Source organism: Anopheles marshallii, chromosome 3 (assembly GCF_943734725.1).
Source record: "Anopheles marshallii chromosome 3, idAnoMarsDA_429_01, whole genome shotgun sequence".
Classification (NCBI taxonomy): Eukaryota; Metazoa; Arthropoda; class Insecta; order Diptera; family Culicidae; genus Anopheles; species Anopheles marshallii.
The window spans coordinates 33,587,979-33,608,290 of NC_071327.1; the positions used below are offsets into that span (position 1 = coordinate 33,587,979).

General features: G+C 41.9%; 1 protein-coding gene across 1 annotated transcript in view; it reads right to left on the reverse strand.

Moving 5' to 3' along the window:
• Window positions 1-20,312, reverse strand: part of LOC128713346 (neural-cadherin-like) — a 113,687-nt gene that overhangs the window by 42,639 nt on the left and 50,736 nt on the right. The window contains exon 2 of the mRNA XM_053808205.1: window positions 14,959-15,102. Coding sequence (XP_053664180.1) covers window positions 14,959-15,102 — 144 coding nt within the window. The remainder of the gene's footprint in view (window positions 1-14,958; window positions 15,103-20,312) is intronic.

A 20,312-nucleotide genomic window follows, 5' to 3' on the forward strand; every position in this document is an offset into this window, starting at 1 on the left:
TTATCTCATTTTTCAATAAATATAACACGAAGATCTCGGATTTGTAGTAAATTGAGGCATAGAAAACTTTCCGCAAAGGAAGATGATAAACTCGCACATAAATGTTGAGATCCCGAGAAGCGAGGTCCACTCGCATGACTTATGGTCCATTAATAATTAACATCAATGAACAAGTTTTAGTATCCTGCCTGACTTCCCGTCTTGCATCCGTTTTTCTAAATGGGGGGCAAGCATCGCAAAGTAAGCGAAGCGCTAAATCCTTTCAAACAAACGATCTCCTATTTGGAGGCTGTTAATCTTCTTCCCCGTTTGGCGTAGCACCACGCACCTCGGGCGAAATTCCGAATCCCGTCGGTTCGGAACTGTTCCAGGAGTGCTTCCGTTATTAGGGGGACGGGTGGCAAATGGGAGAAAACTTTCCGCCTGAACGACCGATAAAACCTAAATTATCGCAAACATCATCAGGCATTAGCTCGGGCGCTCAAGTGCTCTCGCAGGACCGATCATAGGAACTCATTGCCCCGTCCAAGTAGCCTACCGGGCGTGTTTTGTCATTGCACTTCGTTCGATTCAACATTTGGGGTTGGAAGTAAATTTGTTCTCCAACACACATGCACACATACACGCATAAGGCCGTATGTGAACATTTGTTGGCCCTGTACATATAGCACATATCGGTCTCCGGGTAAGAACGTTCCCTGGCGTTTCCCTGTGTCACATTCACGTTGCCTTCCCGCGAGTGCAATAAATAATCGTAAATGGGTTTCGTTCGGCACATTTAAAGCACGCTTGATTCGCTAACGGTGCGATGAAATATGTTTCCGTCAAACTTTCGCATCAACTCGATCGTGACCGTGCGCTTCTTCGCACTCCTTGTTAGTATGGCATCATGCTAGAGAGGAATCGTTTTTCACCCCTACTACCGGGTTCGTTCGCCATGTTTTGTGGGTGTGCCTAGCATGCCGTTGGACCGACGACGGTACGATAAGCAGTGAAGGTGATAGAATCTTCACCAACAAAAAAAAGACAAAAAGCTCCAACTGAAGCGTTTCGGTGTCAGGAGTTTTGGAGAAAGCGAATAAAAACAAGAGCCAAATCATTTCGGGGGTTCCTGGAAATATGTGCTGCTGCGCTATTTTAACACAACGCGGACATGCCGGAAGCTGTGGAAGAAGACACACATACACAAACGTAGAGTAAGAAAAGCACAAACGCAACTCTAAGCGAAAAGCCCGGAGCAAACGATATGAGTTTCGGATGGTGGTGGGCCATCCACCAATGTGTTCGTTTAGAGCGCGGCAAAACAACATTGGAATTTTTATTATATCCGTTGATAAAGTTTTATCAACACATGAGAAGTAGCTGAGAGAGCAGGGAAAACAGAGATAAAGTATACTTGCAGCTAATGGTGGTCTTGGTAGAACGAAACTCAACCGTTGGGAGCTGGGTGAAAAGATAGATTGGAAAATACACGAATGGATAAAGTAATGAACATGAGGAAGCAAAATTTTCCCACACCCTGTTGGATAGAAGTAGATGGTTTCATACTGTACAGTAGTAAACACACAAACGTACGATAACATTCGGCAAAAAAAGGGAGAGCGGTATAAAAAATTGGTTTCTGTCTCTTCCCGAAGTGATAAGGTATATTTAGCGTAAACCACAATCTAGACAAGCGTGCCAAGGTTTTATCTGTTGCAGATAACTCACCGTTGGGGAGCGTCTTCCCGTTAACGCTCTGCCACGGAAAACTGTGGCCATTTTATCAATTTGGCAACGAGAAAACACCAGAATCTGTGTGCGATGTTTAACAACCGCAGGAATGGAAAAAAAGAATGAAAAAAATTACGCAAATGAGCTTGCCGGTTCTGCAACAAACGATAGATATTAGCAGACATAAACTTTTCGCTGGCAGTTTAAAAAGTAATCATTTTTGACTTCTCAAGTAGCAGCAGCATGTTGTGTTCTATTAGAATACTTGTTGTAGCTTATCCTGAAAATGGCGGTGAGAGCCGTGCGATGCCCATCGGAAAAGTTGTTTGCCAGAGATACTTCCGGGATTCGGGAAGACACTGCGAGATGGCTGGGGCGAGGGGGAGAAAATGATTTTAAAATAAGGGCCTCCCTGGGGACTACTCGAAAGTACATGTACACATGCTTTATAGGAAAGTATCGTTCCGATACGAACCAAAACGACAAGGTTGAGACAAAACATCGACAAAAAACAAAGGAAGTTTGCTCATGTTTCCAAAGACCTACCGACCCACACGGACTGTGGCCGAGCAACTCGCCCGGATTGGATGAGCGGTAGCGGTACAACTAAACATACAAAAAAAGAACAAGAAAAATTAAATGTTGACAGGCCGGTGCTACACCAACGAGGGGTAAAAGTTTCCGAATCCCAGGATGCCGGTGTCATTTGGCTTTTTCTCGATCTTTTGAGTTCCACCTCCCAACCACGAATTGGCTACCGCTTTGCAGTGGGCAAAAACCAACCCCGTAAAACCTCCGCTATTCGGGTGAGTTGAGGGAGCAAATTGAGGACTCGTAAAGTTTATAACAGAATCTGATAACACGGGCGTGCTGAGAAGAAAAAAAAAAACCACACTGGGCCTCCCAAAAGTACAAGTTTCCTTGGCTAGGATGCCACCGGAAGGGATCTTCGCTCGGGGGGAGGCTGTGGGAAGGAAATAGTCTCCGAAATTCTTCGGCAGACGACAGAAGGCTCAAACTGCTCATTTTTGGCGTGTTTGAAAAAGACCAACCTATAGGACACTGGGACAAATTTCGCTCCACTGGCGCATTTAGTGATTAAACATCAAAGCTGGCATGAAATTCAATCAGTTCGGGCTGGGCTCATCGAAACGATCGAAGATATTTTTGGAAATTGTGGATGAAAGTGCACAAAAGCTATTTTCCTAACCTCAATTTCTACATATTTCAAATATACGGCAATGGAGAGGAATTATTTCGATGAAACAAGAGAATTACGCTTGGAATGACTACTTTTATAAGTATATGGCAATGATGGCCACAACATCCAATTAAGCAAAGAGTCAAATTATCATAAAACAGCTCCCTTTCTGCAACATGCCATCATCAAGCGTGTAAATTTATTGTACAAGCACTATAACCGAGCAACAACCTATTAAATAAGTGTCAACGTATTCTCCGCAATTTAGACGACACTTTGACGACAGGTTTTACGCAACGTTCCAGTACGCCGGGAGTAATACAGTTTTTATGTTTTATAACTTACCATCCCTTCTTGCTTGCCGAAACCTCCCTCACGTTGGGTGCAGTTTTGCTAATTCGTTTATTATGATAGCCATTGCTTCCGGTCGGACGGTAGCACGCTAAACCCCCACACAGGATGCTATGTCATCCCGAAGACGTCCCCAATAAAAACGAAAACTACTTCCCAAACTTCATCAAACCGCAAACTGTGCCCACAGTAAAATTTACAACCAAATGAGCAAATATTAAAGAGCAGCCAGCATAAGGAAACGAGTCGTTTATGGTTTCAGCAAAAACCTCCAGCAAATAACCACAATACTGAGGCGAATGCCATCTTGTGTCGCATAGCGTCTTGCGTTTTGCTTGCCTGGGCCAGTGGTAGTAAAAGATTCACACTTGATTGCTCGTATTATTCTGCAATTTTCTACTTGCCACCGTTTAGCAGAGCTCATTAGCTGGTGCTAAGCCGCCCACTGACAGTAGCAAGAAGGGGAAGCTTTGTGGCTACGGGATTAGTGTTGAAAGATTTGTTCGCTGCTCTTGCAAATCACGGCACTGTGCCACCAGGCAGTGAAAGACACCAGCGAAAGGGCGTTATTAATGCCTCCCGTCGTCTTGGTTGTGGTAGCTGGTATGTCTACGACAAATTCGTTGCCGAGATGTACTGTAGCAGTTGCAGGGCACGTTTTGCAGGCGACAGCAGCAGGACACCACGAATCTGCATGGGCCTTACACCACCCTTCCGTTGCATCCGGCACCGCGGGAAGAGCATAAATGCAAATGTAAATAAAATAAATTATGCCATTTTAATCAGAATTAAGCGACGTACAATTTGTGATGCTCAACCCTGTGTACTGCGAAACATGATGGAACCCAAAGTTGAAGGCCACCGTTTCACTGTAAAGCGTAGCGCCAAGCAAGGTTGAGACACAGCAAGCGGCATCGAAAACGGTGCGAATTGTTTCGCTGCGTCCACAGTTCGCTTGGTTGCCGTACCGTTGCCGTACGGACCGCACCATGCCAGGTGGAGATATTTAATTAAATGATTATAATACTCTGTCATTATTATAATTGCATACTTAATTAATGGCAGCCGATTTTGCGACGGATGCGAAATTTTGCTGCTGCGCTTGCGAGTCGGCAAGCTTCGTTGATGGATGACGATGGTAACGATTGAGGTTAAATACAAGGCCTTGCGGTGAAAAACATTACTGGAATGTTAGCCTTCCGGCAATTACGCAACGGACAGATTTGATCAAACGGTTTTGCAGGTGAATTTTAAGCTCCCGTTGCTGAATAGCGTGCAAACTCATATGTGCTTACGAGGATGTTGTCGAAATGATGCAATTAAGATGGTATTTGAAGACGTAGCGCTACACAACGTGAAAAATATTTCGAAAACATGTAAATGATTAAAACGCACCCGAGAATGAGTTCAATTTGCTAACTTTGGATTGACAGTATACTTTTTCCAACCCTCAATTATTGTGATTGCTTTGAAATGAACCAACAAATTTAAATCGAAAATTGAATATTTGATACTATTAAACTGTGTATTAAACAGCTCAGGAAAATCATCCTGGGGTTTCCATTCCTACGCACAACCAGTTTAACAGCATGCCCTAAGGAGGAACACCGAAATCTCCCCTCCTCAAGAGGATCCCCCCATGACTCTCCTCAGCGATAAGCACATTTCACCGGTCGCTTCCTTCAATAATGGCACTGCCGAAATGGTGCCTGTTCGTTCGCAACCAGCGTAACGTTCCTGCCATCCTCGTCCCATCCCACTGGATCCAAACGGTCGTTTGCTTCCTGCTGCTTTTTCGCCCACCCATTTCGAAGAAAATTCGATTCACAGGAACGGAAAATCGTTATCAAAATAATTAAATTAAAACATCGCCCTTTTGGCGACGGCTGTTGATTTATAATTTCAATTTAGCGTTTCCCAGACACGCGTGGGCCAGGCTGATGGGCGATGGACAACGGGAGACTCCATCGGCGTACAACATCGGCAACCGGGCAACGACATCGAAACAGATGCTTCCATTTCACGCCATTTGATGCTGGAATGGACACCGGCGGGACAACGCAGACCGACGGGGAAGGATTATTGGAAGATTCGATTTCCAACCGCCAAAGGCATTCCATCTGGTTTGCTGCTCACGGTGTGACATTTTCAACTGTCCCAGTTGTTAACTTACGGGGAAAGTATTTATTGTCAATTCGAGCAGCAGGTTCTTTGTAGTGGAAATTTTATTTTATTGTTCAAATGAGAAGTTATCTGTTTCGCTAAGTTGGAAAAGCTGATTAAGCTTCAAATTAATAGGTTTGATTGAAATACTAGTGGAAACAAGAGTATGTTTTGTTATCTTGGGAGTGTAAGTGAGTGTCTAGCGAACTTTCTTAAAATTGTCAGCATGGTAGATTTTGTTTGAACTAAAACTTTTTCCAGACATTCTGATGAGTTGTTGATTCTTGACCCAACCAAACTCTAGTCATGCTTATATCTTTTCTAGCACATCTCTGAAACAGCTCCTAAATTATGATTTTTTTTCTTGTTCCCACAATATGAAGACGGCTCGGCTTTTTATCAGAGTGACAGTTCATTTAGTGGCGAATGACTGTGCCAATTTAAAGAGGCGTTACTTGTAATGTAGGGATATCCTAAATTCTGTCGAAATAGTTTTATGACGCTGGGAGTATGGGAGTAATAGATGTCAAACGGGAGTATCTTAAGAAAGTAGTCTTTCCTAGTAGACTTTTCTAGACTGACTTTCCTAGAAGACTAATTGATTATAACTATTCAGAGAGTTCCTATTTGTTTTGTTAACTTTCGAAGTAAAAATTGTTGTAGCTACTGGCAATAATTAAACATCGCAAGCATGTTTCACTCAACAGTAAGTAAAGTTCGCCCCATCATTAAACCTGACAGTTTTATGCTGCCGTCAGGAGTCCCACAAACAAGCAACACTAGCTCATACACAGGAGGCTGTATTCAGCAATAGCATCGTTGTACATTGTTGGTGAAACATACATGAAAATAGTCGATGGTGGAAAATTGCATAGTTTTTCTTCCCCGTCGCTTGCTCTTCCACGCTTTAAGATTCTAATTAATTTCACGTACAAAGTAATAGTTAATGAAGTAATTATCATTTTAAATCAGTTTTCTAATTACCATTCGCGTAAAGGCGCTGCTTTACGTTTCGTCGGTGGAATGGTGGCGACGACAGAACGACAATGGATACGCTTTCCATAAAGACATGCCAATGAAAGGGAGGGCACCAGAGTGAGAGATTGTGGAAAAGTTCGGAAGCGTGTCTTTGGCGTTTCCATTATTTGCTGTGGTGGGTTCTTTTTTGTTTTTTCAGTCATATTTTTTCTCCTCTTTGTTTCAGCTGTGGTCGATGGAAGCAGCACAAACGTCCTGCACCTGTGTGTATTTGTGCTAGTTTTAGTTTTCTGTGATTAGCATACCAAACCGTTCCGACAATGACAAAAGAATGGCTCTATCGCGAGAGAGTGCCAAAGATGTCGCAGGTGTTACATGGTAGATAGCGATAAGTGGTTCCACTTGTGTAAAAAGACACGTCCCGGGGTCGAGAAAATGAAGAAAGAATGCGTGGGAAAGTTATTCACCCCTCCCCATGAAGAGTGGTTCAATGCGTAACGGCATCTAGAGACAGGCGAGACAAAAACAAGCCGTGCTGTTAGCACCTTAACCTTTATGAACCATCTACATTGCGTGTAATTAAATCGTGTTAGGAGGCTATCACCTCATTCTGCCGAGTTACGGTAAAAAAATCACGAATCAAGTATGATGCCGCTTCCTTGGGGTGTAATTAAAATAAACATTAGGTATTCCGGGTTCATTCTTTAAACGGGCTCCTTCTTGTCTGTTTAAAAACTGTGAAAATTGTGTACCGTAAGGTTATGATGCCTTTCAGGGGCAACTACAGCCAATAGGTGAGAGCACCTATGAGCTCTACCCTCTGTTTGAATGTTGTTAGATTGCAACAAAATCAACTCATGTTAGACACTCATGTTTGTCTTCGGTTCGGGTCGAAAACAAACACATACCCTGAGTGTCGTTCTGAAGGATATGTGTACCCTTCAAATACGAAGGTTGCTGCTGTTAGTTTCGATCGGTTTGTCGGAAGGCACATTCTGTAAATATTATTTCAAAACAAGAAAAACTTCATGCTCTCGAAGCAAATACCAACGAAAAGCAGTATGTGATACAATGTGACTTTGGATGTGTTTTACGAATGTACAGACGCCTGTTTTTAAGTGATGAAAAGTGAATATCAACTTAAACAGTCATTGCCAGCACATGGTTGATGATGTTGGCAACAAATTATCTCATCTATCCTGCAAGATAGCAAATAACTTATGCGAAGCAGTAAAAGATTTGTGATGACATGCTGATCAATATTTGCCATAATTTCGTACTGCTGTCAGCACATACACTCGCAGGAATTCCGTGCACATTAACAGGCTCCTGCTTCCTGGGACACATATTTATGAATTCTTGTGTATTATTTTTTTCTGTTTTGTTCCATTTCACTCTACTGTACCGTTTGCTTTTAATTAATACCGTGAATACTTCCGCCGCACGGTTCACTACCCGGCGGGCAGAAAAGCTTGGGCCCGGTAGCTACATGAGATTATATTCGCTATCTCGCAATGCTCGTTTTAAGCTTTTTCTGCGCACGGACACTGTTGATGGCAAGGAAGTAAGTTGGTACAAGTTGTACGGTTTGTTGGAGGGAGGAAAACCCGGTCTTTAGTGCCCTGCGGGTAACACAAACACTAATCCCATCGTCACATCGTTTGTTTCTGGGGAGGGCAGAGCAGTAAAACCTTGTCCGCTCCGGGGGCATAATCCTTTCTGGCTTTCCTTCACAGCGGGAGCAGTTTTCGTAATTATAAACTTTCTGCCAAAAACTGTCTTGTGAAACCGTGGATCTTGATCGTGGTGGGAGTGGTGTGGTGTGGTTGCCGGTCGGTAGGGAAAGGCACACCATGCTTATCCGAGTGCGCTGCAAAGTCATCCATCGTGTTCTTCCGGTTGGCACCGGAGCACAGCAAAGCAGCGTCTTCTAAGTTCATTTCGGCTTCGTAGCCCATGTCGCCAACACCACCAACCGAACACGAAAGGACAAGTACGTATTAGTACGATATTCACTGCAGACTATAGCGTTTAATCTACTTGCCAGCCGAGATTTGCCAAGGACGAGAAAGTCATTTCTGATTCCGGCAAGTCATCGCCCGACCGAACGCACCTCGAGAGTGAGCGTGTTTTTGGTGCTGGGAAAATCTGTTTTGCTGAAACAGGCGACCCTACAAACCCCACCCCAAACCATGCTGACCAGGAAAGCCACAAACATCGTGAGCGAGAGAAATTGTCAAGCCCCGGAAGTTGCCGGGCAGAAACCACTTGCTACGAGACCGAATTCCGGCGTACTGTCTTCCGTGGCATTTCTTACGGCACGGCAAGGAAGTTGATGCTGGAAGGCCACTAAAGATTACGAGTGCGGGACATCATGAAGGAGTTGACGCTGGCAAGACGACGATTTCACTTCCGCCAGCTTTTGATGGTGATATTTTGTATCGTTACCGGATATGATGGTCGTTTTCGGGGTCCCGGTTGCTATCACGGTGCTCGCTGCTCAGTAACCCAACATCCTTGCGAGAGTTTTTGATTATGACCCATGGAATCTGGGTACACTAAATTCCGGGCGAACTTGCGGCACAACGGTACGGATCCGACAAGGGTTATGAGCTTTTGGTCCGGTTGTAATGAAGATCGAAATGAAATTTTAGGTGCCCAATCAGAATCGGAAGGTCGTGGAAATGGAGAAGCGGAGCGGACAATTTCCAGCTCACAGAAGTACGTTCCAATTGCTGAAGGGTGTGGGCATCAGATATACCATTTTCTCCCAACCTCGGGATCGGGGTGAGCAGTTGCTTTTCAAAGCAAGGATCCGTTTCATAAATATCAAGACCCGACATGGCTCTAGAATGATTTGTTTGATTCCTTAACGCTGGTTGGTTCAATCAACGAGGAGCTAACGAGCGTCAAGTTAGCTTGAATGAGAATGTTTACAGCACCACATGGGTGTATGTGCACACACGAACACGTTACCGTGCAGGACACATGTAGCATATTCTCTTCAAGCATCCGGAATCCTTTCACTCAATTCTCATCACCGGTGCAGAAGGTTCGCTGATCAAATGAAACATGACGACATGGCCGTAAGGATGAGATGTAGCAAACTAATTATGAAGTTAGGTTGCCTAGGCGGTATCCTTTTCACGGTGCAGATGATACAAACGAGTATTATTACGGTTTAGTTTAATTAAAATATACGTCCATCTTTAAATACATGCTGATATGTTTGTACAGCTGCAAGCGTTTTCCAAGTGAACGGTACACTTGCCTCAATTTGCAATCCAAGCCACGATAGACTCTGTTGACTGTAGCACCCCATCACAAAGGTGCCTACCTTTGTGTGCTGGTAAAACTACGACGAACTACAACCGCCGGAGCCGATCTCAAGATCGGCGTAATCCTTTTTATTTTCGCTGATGTTTCCGCTTTTGTTGCAAGCTTCCGAAGTTTGCTGCAAGCGTAGCGCTCAAGAGCACGAGCACGAGGCGGAGATGATGCCAGCATGAGTGTTGGCTTAAGAAATTTTCCCACTGCAGCGCTCCTTACGCTGCAAAAGCGTTGCAACAAAATTGGGCCAAGATTGTGTACCTTTCTTTCAGCAGCATACTTGAAACAATCTGAAACATGTTACTACTATTCGACTTGTACATAATTAATACACAAGCTGGTGCCTGATTTCTACCGGCAAGGTTCTCCATGCGCTTCATCAGAATGTTTACATTTGTTTGCTTCCTAAAGACACGAGCGGTATATTAAGAGCCCGTGTGCGTGTAGCATCCGACGCCTGTTGCGCTGAACTTTTGGTGTCTATCGTAGGTACGTGTCGTGTGTTGAACTCGGTCCTCGGCTCTGCCCAGGGTTTACATTTACCGCCCGAACATGGTAACCAATTCCTCGAGCTGACTTACCTTGTTTGAAGTTAATTGGATGGGTTTAGCGTGGGCACACTGCCTGCTGCTAGTGCGCAAACACGCTTTGCCGGGGGAGGCTCGTGAATGAATGGACAGAAGTTGCGGGAAAGGAAATTTAATTTAGCACGAGTGATTTTATTCCGATCCACTCGAAGAAACAACGCAGTTACGCGTGGTGCGTGGCAAAGTGGGTAAAGAAGTACCACACGTACGTAACCACCGTAACGGCCAGATGGTTAGGCTGAGATGCTGTTGTTTACCTCGAAACTGATGAATGAATTTGTAATTCCACGTGAAACTGTAACAAGCATTTGCGTGCATTTCTCATCGCGAACGTAACGTAATTATGAATACTTCCAAGCAAAAGAGCGAGAGAGAACATTTTTGGGATATTTTTACTATTAAGGTTTCGTGTTTCATCAAGTTGCAAATAAACTTGTTCAATTGAAACTGTGTTCTTGCAAGCTGGAAGTCAACATTACCTTTTGTACGAGTGAGTTGATTTTCTAGTCGTTGAACAGTTGACACTAAGTTGTCAATCAAACGAATTAGCTTACAGTTGCCTAGTCGTCCTCCATCCAAGCCGCAATGTATATGACAATCCTACCAATGGTTAATGATATTCGGAAAAATGATTTACAAACGTTATTTATTTGGTTCCACTTTAACAACCGCAATAACGAACAACTCTTAGAAGTTTGCATTTTTAAATTTCAAAAGAATCTTGAGTTTGAATTGTCTGAGCAATCTTGATAGAAGCAAGACCTTTAATCGTTCATAGTATGCATTATTAACTATGTTTACATTTACAATCATAACTTGTTCTAAACGTCAGGTTAAATCAGAAACGTCAATTTTCTGAAAGTTTTGAGTCATTTCCATACGAGGAAGGTAAATTAATATGTTCCTAGTTTTGTTCAGAACTGGTTTATACTCAAAATAGGAGTGTGCTTACAAAGACAAGCAACAGCATCCATAGCCGATTGGTAAATCAGGTGATTCTGTGCTTTACCTCCTGTGTGTATCTTAAATTGAGTTGAGTAATTGCATTACAAAGATCAGCTTATGGCAGATATGCTTATACTCAGTCGTTTGAAGTTTTCAAAACAATATGCAAAGAGTGCCCATATGATGTACCAGTGCTGGATGAGTGTTGACCTTTATCCAATCTCAAAATGTCTAAAGATATTTTTCTAACCATATTTTAAAGCTTATATCATACTATGGATACCATGGAGCCCCAGCTAAATTTCTCTTTGTTTATCTATAACATAATCATTCAAAATGAGTGACGGTTAAACACCGATAAGTCAGGTATAAAAATATTCATACCACAGTACATCAGTGCTGGCTGAGCGACCACCACTCTTGGCTTGCAGGTCGTATCGAAGCTCTTCTAGGAAATGTTTCGTAATTTCATATTTGCCCGAAAGCCGCTACATCACAAACAAAGCATATAAGCCTATTTGATGCTTGGTAGGATAAGTACGCTTAACAGGTTGTAAAGCTAGCTAAGAACTGGTTAATTATACGGCCATTAATTTGTGTCGTACCGATTCCGCTTCCCAGGCACGCAACACGTTTCAGCACCAGTTCCCAAGCAAAGAAACGATTCCACGGTGGAATAAAAAATACATAAAAATGTTCCACAAATCATAATCCGAGCTCAATCCACATCAAAGAAAGCACGACCTAATTTGTTTGGATCCGGAATTGACAACTTGTTTGGGTTCCGGGTTTCATTTCACGGTACCGTGGCATAAGCACTGGGGCGATTTGTTTATTGCCCCGCAGCTCGAAAGGGATATAGCATTTTAATCCTTGTCCCTGGTTGAGCCAGCGCAAAACAAGTCCTCAGTCTTGTCGGTGCACAGCTATTCCCGAAATCAATTTGTGTCCCGTTTTTTTTTTTTCTTACTATCGAAAGGCCATCGTTAAGCCAGCCAAGCTTAACCAAAGCGGCTACCATTAGCCCTGGAATTGGCAAGTGGATTGAAAAGTTATACTGATTGAAAAATCGCTTGATCTGGCGGCGTTTTTACCGCGGACAGCGTCGAAGTAAAAATAGAATTTTGCTGCGACTATGGTCATGGCCTTGAGTGACTTTCGTAAAGGGATTAATTTATTGAATTAATGCCAAGCCTCGACCTCGACGTCTACACGACAACGACCGGGTGTCCCATTACCACGGGTTCGCTCCATTTCTTTAATATCGTGATGCCGGCTTGATTCTGTTCATCGATTTCGCTATCGAAGTCGTGCATGGAGGTGGAGAGAGTCCCGTAGACTGCTCTTACCAGAAGGTTTTGATGATTGTGGAAACGCAATCGAGTCAGTTGCTAGCGTTAAGCCGCGGCGAACGAAAGAAATTGTTTCTTGGTGTGTTACTCGTTTGCTTGCTTCGATATTTGCCATTTCTAAAGGGGCACGGTTAGCGTGGTTCTTTTGGAATTGAGTTGCCACGCTACCACGCACAGTGGGGAAAGCTTTCGCGCTAATAATCCAATCGAATCGTATTTCCTTGTTACACCCTTCGCTCTTTGTCCCTGCCCAAATGTTTTCTCGTTCCCGGCCCGATCATTGTCGCCATCAGGGTCGTGACGTAAAAGAAGCAAAACAAAATGGGGGAATAGAAATTCTTTTTCTTGTAGCATATTTCCCATCATACTTGGGGGCTGGTTTAGCAAGCGGAAGTTGCTTCGAAATTCAAATGAAATCGAAATAAATTGACTCTGAAGGGCCTCGCTCTTTTACCTTCCTCTCCCACAACGAACTAGCGCAGCACATGACCAAACCGACAACGTTCGGTTGGTGAGATTTTCCCACCGTGATCAGATTTTCTACACCACTTTTTTGTTTGGGGTTCCTGCCACCTCCATCCACGGAAATAAGCTTCCATTTGCGTTAGTATTTGTGGTCGAATGGTGAATGAATTCATGGATTCATGGCGTGTCCCACTTTGTGTAGCACTTTGTTTCGGGCGTGGGGGGCTTTATCAAAATTAGTGCCATGGCAGGAAAATGAAAGACTAAAGCAACGCAGCTGATATGCGAGTGCGCTCACTAGGAACGGTAAAAGAATTCACCATCAGCCTTCCATGAACATTCCGCACACTGATCGCATCTGCGTGTAAGATGTCCCAGCGCATACCGACTCTGTAGAACGTGGGAAGCTGTACAGCGTTTCATCAGCGGTAAATATTTGCCTTTCTTGGTCCGGGTCCTTAGCTTGAGCGAAAGAATGTTATGCCTTGCGTTCGCTTGCCAACGCTGTTCTGTTTGAAGTCAACTTAACTGACGACCTCTACGATTTCACCGCGTGTATACTGTGTGTACAGTTCACTTTAAAACCTCAAGCATCCCACCCCTGTTTCGGTGTCCTGTTTCGAAGGGAGAAATGGAATAAAGTTTTGGCGTATCATTCGAATGATGCATGGCACAGGGCTTTTAAAGGAAGATTTTTAGATACGGACACTCACATTGGGTTTATTGTTTTCGCTTGACGAGAAACTTTAGAAGGGTATGATCGAAAGTGGTAGAACATGGTCTAAGTGCCAGCCTAACACATCTTTATACTGAAGCGTATAATACGGTGGTTAAAGAGATACTTGGAAGTTGATTATGGTTGATCGTTATTTGGTGTATACTCTGTAAAAGTAAACGGCTGAGAACATTGTTTGCAGCATAGTTTTACAACATCCAAACTACTAAAAGACCTGAACCAATTTAAACGACCTACTATGTAAAAGATGAATGCATACCCTCGTTTGAAGTTATGAGATTTTTTTCAGCTGATTTAAGCAGAAGTTAAAAAATCCAAAATGAAAATACAAAAATATCGCCTATTCAAACGCTCATCTAACGCTTTTGTTGAGGAGAAAACATTTTGCTCCAAGAGCTTTCAAGCTTTGGGGTAGTTTAGAAGTCAGTGCTTCACTATAGCAGTAGCGTTAGCTTAAGAGGAAGAAGTAAACATACTTAAAGTTGTGTTTTCTTTCATACGACCTGCTAGTACTGCATATGGATGTTGTCGAGCAGTGGGAATAAATGCGTCATGCGAAAGCGCTGTACATGTTCCCGGTAAATGCATTACACTGGAACTTCTCAAGGGATAAAAACTAAAAAAGACACACCACTCGGTTCTTGAGGACACAAGTCAAAAGGAGAAAACATAACGTTTTGCACATACTCGTATGGTTTTTCCTTCGGGCATGGATAAACCAAAGGCACTAAGGAAAGTTGAGGGAGTAATAGCTTGTTCCCATCCCGGAAGCCGTCTGACGTTAGAAGACTTTTTTTGTATATTCCTGTTTGTGCGTTTTTTGGCTCAAGGGAAAGGATCTGAATTAAGACGCAAATATTTGCAAAACATTTTCGTGTGTTTCCTTACGGGATTCTTTCACGACTATGGGAAGCCCTAAGTATGGGTGAGAAAAAGCATCGTGAAACTTCATACTACGTAACAGCTTTTAAGTCTCGTGGGATATTCTGAGTGTACGGTGTGAAAGTTGACGTTATTTTAAGATAGTTCCTCTTTAAATATGCATTTAAAGTATCTGTAAAACATTTAACAGTGGGATTGAACATTAAACTTTTAGCGTCTATCATATGAAGTGATTGGAAAATTAGTAATACTTACCCTCACCGTGTGTCTTTGCGGTGACGTTAAGAAAGTTGTGATTGAGTTCCACATTTTCGTCGATGTCCGCCTCATAGATAACCTTCTCGAAATAGAGCGGGTAGTCGTTCTTGTCGGCAATACCTGTTTTGATGAATTTAGTAACTAAAATGAGAGCATAAAAGGACCAAAAATAATTCGTTAGAATGTTTCGTACCAATCAACAAACAATCTCGTGTGTATCACAAACAAAACGTCCATCAAATGTAACAAAAACCGGAAGGCGTACGATTGGGGGCAAATATTTTAATTTCATACCAACGAACTGTACGTTCCTCGATGTCGTGCATATGTCACTCGAAAACGGTTCCGGTTCGGACCGGCTCCGAGCACCAGTGACCACTAATGGAAAACGAGAACGATAAATTTCGATTTTCCTTCCGTTTCGGTTCGATCCACGGTAATTGCAGTTACACAACGAACTGTGCTGTGGATATCGTGCTGCCCATCGATCGCACGGTGGAGGAAAATCACAAAAATAGCAGGAGAAAGAAATAAAAAGTTGAAATAGGAAAAACCACACACATTGTTCGCTCGTTACCCAAAACCCCGGTCTGTGTTCGGTGGAAATGCATCCATTATGTCCCATTCCCAGCATGGGTCAAACGAGAAAGAAACGGTTCACGCGCAGAGACAGCGTTGGTTTTTGCGAGAACGAACGCCAAGAATGTGGTGTGGGCCGGTACAAATCTCATATCCAAACATAGATATCCATCGAACCGCGTTCGCGCTCCAGCTGAGGTTGATTCGGTGCAATTGCAATCGCCGCATGGCATCGAGCTAAAGACATCGGGTTTTCTGGGCACGGTTTTGCGATTGGCGCTCCTTCTTGGGTAGCGCACCAAGAAGTGCAGGAGGCAGCACAATTTGAAACAATTTAAAATCCATTTTCTACTACCATGATTTCTGACTTCGATTCGTTTGTTCCCCATCCGTTTCTGAGGAGGTTCTGGTTGCCTGGAGCCACCAACATCACAGGAACACTATAAAGCTAGCCGAAAAGAAACCACCACCATACGGGTTCAATTTGAAAGTTCTTTGGTTTTTCTTCTTCTGCTGAATAGATACATTTTCTTGTGCTTCCTGTACCAACGAACTCTTGGAAGACGCAGCAGGCCACACAAAATTTTCGTAGCTGTTGTTATTTCTCAACATACTCTCCTTTGTCGCCACCTTTTCGTGTGGCATACTGCTACCCAAGTATTAGCGAATGTCGTGAGGTGAGCTTACCGGACGGAGTTACGTATGTACTGAAGCACACGTACAAAAGCAATGACTTGTGCCGGTTAATAGAACGGTAAATAGAACACCTTGGGAGATCGAAATTAAGTCGACGCTTTTTGATTACTTTGTGACAAACTTTGATGGAGAAATTTTCGAATCGAATGTTCTGCCAAAATAATCAAAGCTATTTGCATAGTGGATATCGAAAACAAAACGATGTAAATGGATCTGACAACACGATGATTATTCGCCAAAATTGAAGCAATGAATACATGTCTTATATATAAATTACTTAATCATAACGCTGCAGCTTTAAAACCATTAAATGTTATGCAATTGTTACAATGGAATATTAAATAAAGAAATGAAGTAAATATTGAAACAAGAATTGAAAGCTTTATCAGACACAAAAATAAAATTAAATATAGCTAATGATTAAGAAAGAAACGAAATTAAAATATTTATCACGACATTTGAGGAACAAAACGTGAACAAACAGTGCGAAAGTATTTAGCATTTTGCATGATACAGCAAATGATTTTTTGTTCTTTGTTCAATTTTCAAAATAAATGAATTCATGAAAAGCATTATATTTGCAACCCACAAGGAAATATTCATGCATTTTAAAAAGGCGCGTAAACGACCGTGCCAACGGTGTAAAAAAAAAAAACAAAAAAAACTGCTCCATAAAGAGTGTACACAAAAATTCACTTCGCGCTGGAATGCTTCAAACAGTATAAACATGTTGATTATTTAAACATTTAAAAATTGAACAGTTGCACAAAACTTTGCATTCCTCCTTTCGCCATAGCCTTATATTTAAGATGGATTACGATACGGGCCGTAACAACGGCATAGCGACTATCAGATGCATAGGATTATTTTGAAACCATGCAAAAACGAAACAAATAAAAAATGGCAACCATTTTGCGAATCATTCTAGCAAAATGACGCAAATTCAGATTCTTTCTAAAAATAAAAACAAAATATGCTCTCGATATGATTTATTTTTCGCTTCTCTCGGGTGATTGCGTATTCATTTTTCATGTTTTGATATGGTTTTTCGTGCCATTCACAATATGAATCAGAAATGCAAAATACACGCATCGAAAATTGAATTGAGTAAATATGAGTTTTGTTGTCGTTTGCAATAAATAAATACAATATTAACGGTTTGGACAATGTACGGTTCATGGGTAAATAAAAACAGAGAGCAGTGAAACGATGAGCGAGAAACAGAAAACCTACTAAGTAACACCCTTTATTATTGATTTTGATTTTTTGTGACGTTGGTTGTGTTAATATCCTGTTTTTGCATCAAATGACATTGGTTGATAATTGCTTATTCTAGAAATTAGAAAAAGTGTTATAATGTATTAAACCAAGACTTTCGACTCAAATTTCATTGTACGAGAAAGCTGGTTTTATTTCTGTTTGGGTATTTTATGGAAATTTAGAGAGTTTAATGGATAGATGACTAATTAAATAAAGTTTAAGTCAATTTCGTTGAAGATCGAACTACTAGAGCATTTCGATCTTAATTCATTCCATTCATTCACATCAAAAGAACACATAACCTAACTAAACCCAATATAATGTGTGATATGCCTAAACCAGAGATAACTACGAAAAACGTCTAAACCCTTGCTAGACGAGTGCGAATAAAAGAGATTGAACAGATGGAAAACATATGCTTCTCCTCAACCTAACCGTGATCGACTCTGATAGATTGATTCGCCCAAAACCAACAGCGATGCGATGCAGTTTCGGAAAATAGTTGCACCGAGACGCGAACGGTACGAAAATGAAATTTATTATTTAGTCAAATATGACTTCGTTGGTGTGCTATTTTTCCATCCGCTCCTGCCTGTTTGAATGAGCATGACAGAGTGTCATTGCATACGTCAGCAACAGCCACAGCCGCGTTTCACTGCGGTGCTAGGTGAAAATGGCAAAATTGAATTACCCTCTTTTTATGCAGTTTCCCTTCGTTCGGGACATGTGTATGCATAGACCCGGAGAGAGTGCACCTCGTATCGATTCTTATACATTTGATGTCTGGTGCTGAATTGGTTGCCGTGCCTGGTGCAGTGTGCCATACTGTCATAGCCGAAGGATTTGAATAAATAGTTTACCAAAGTGTAGTCAAAATAATTTAGTAGCAGTTTGTTTTTTTTTTCTACTCAAGCGAAGTTTGGGTAAAATATGTATGCATGTTTTGCAGCTATTATGAACTATGTGAAAGTAATGGAAAAATAACAAGGATCTAGATCGTGATTGAATTAACCCTGGCATTGGTGTGTTTGAGTTAATAATTGTGACAATATATTATTCAAAATTTGCATAACTACTGGCCATGATTCTTCAGGGCGAATGTTTTGTGCTCGTTTTCCTGTGTTAATAAGTATAAAAATAAGTAGCAGTCAATAAGTTTGGTTTCAATTGATTTGGTAAATTTTCGTATCGTATGTAAACGAGTAAAAACTCAAGCAACTCTCACTATCATATTGTATTGAAGTCATATATTATTTCGACCATTCTTTGGTGTTTATTTTCATGCATTAGACTCAAAATATTGTTAAATAGGGCATTTTTAAATATTGCAAAGCATGAAACACAGGAACACAGTGTTATTATATTTCCTTCCACTTTCCAATGAATGTTTTACCTGCTTGCTACATGGCTTTTTTATATTCAGTTTAATTTTCCGTCCTTTCTTTATTGCTATATAAATTTGTTCGAGTGCGACCATAACGTCCTTCGAATGTCAGACGCTCACCCGTACAAAGCACCAGGCGCCTCCACCAGCACTATAAATTAAGGACTATCTATGGACAACGGTATTTGTCGCTATTGAATCGTTCAACGCAATTTTTTGTGAGCATGTAAAATTGGGAACCAATCTGCTCTCGTTGCTGTTGAGTTTTCGTAACAAAACCACACCAACGAAACATCATCCGTCTGAGATGAATGCTAGGAAAAAAAACTTGGGAAAAGGATGACAGTAAAAAAACAGTATGATCTGGGAGATAAACATCCGCCGATACTATCCACCAACCCAAATACACATCAAATTAGATAAAAATAAGACAAAATTATTGCAGCGTGCTGGCGTCACTAAATTTCTGCCTCGAAACAAAGACATTTTATTAAGCGACATTGATGATAACATTCAACCGAGCAACATAAAACTGCTGTCGCTCTCGGGATGATTCTTCCATTAGGGGTTCGCAGTCGCATGGACCTGCTTTCTCGTGCGTTTTATGGGTGCGTCCCCTTGACCGGGTGGAATATCTGTGGAACCGTTGCCACGGTCACCAGTCGACCCAATTATTGAAAAAGGTTTGGGACGAGGATTGGGGACACGCTCAGCGAAACAATACCTAACGGCGAGCAGTTACGCTTACAAAAACAAGCCCCAGTAAGAGACTAATTGATTCTTTGGATGGAATAATATTTTGTTTTACGATCGTCCATTAAAATGGCCGCGCGTGAATGTATCTATACATTTCGGTTCCCTGTGGGTTCCCGTTGTCCCTAAGTGGGGGAGTAGAGATGTGGTGGGATTAGAAACTTTTGAGACGACGACAAAATTGGTCACGCATTAACGCGTTAACGGGAAAGGCGGAATGCCTACAGCATGTGGTGGAGAATGTGCTATCATCTGGAAGAGAAACATAACGACCCTGGACATAATAGTTAAACGATAATGTTTTATCAATAAACTTATCAACATCTTTCTGATAGAGCGATGAACATATGGACGTACAATTGAAATTCTCGTTACAAATCTCAAGAAAAACGAAATATTTGTATATTTGTAATGTTATTTTACAGAATTTGAACCATTGATACTTTAATTCGACATAGCACATTGTTCATGTCGAAAGCCACCCCGGAGAAGCTCTGTTATCATTATTCTATCAAGGTACTAAAAATTTATCACCATCATCATATCGCTTGATTAAGGAACTGAAACTTCTGGCCCTATAAAATCTCTCCAATGTTCACAAGTCTTCATTGTACTACTGGTATCCTATATCAGGAACAAATGAATGGATGGACGCTGCAAAAACATAATCACAAGCTTA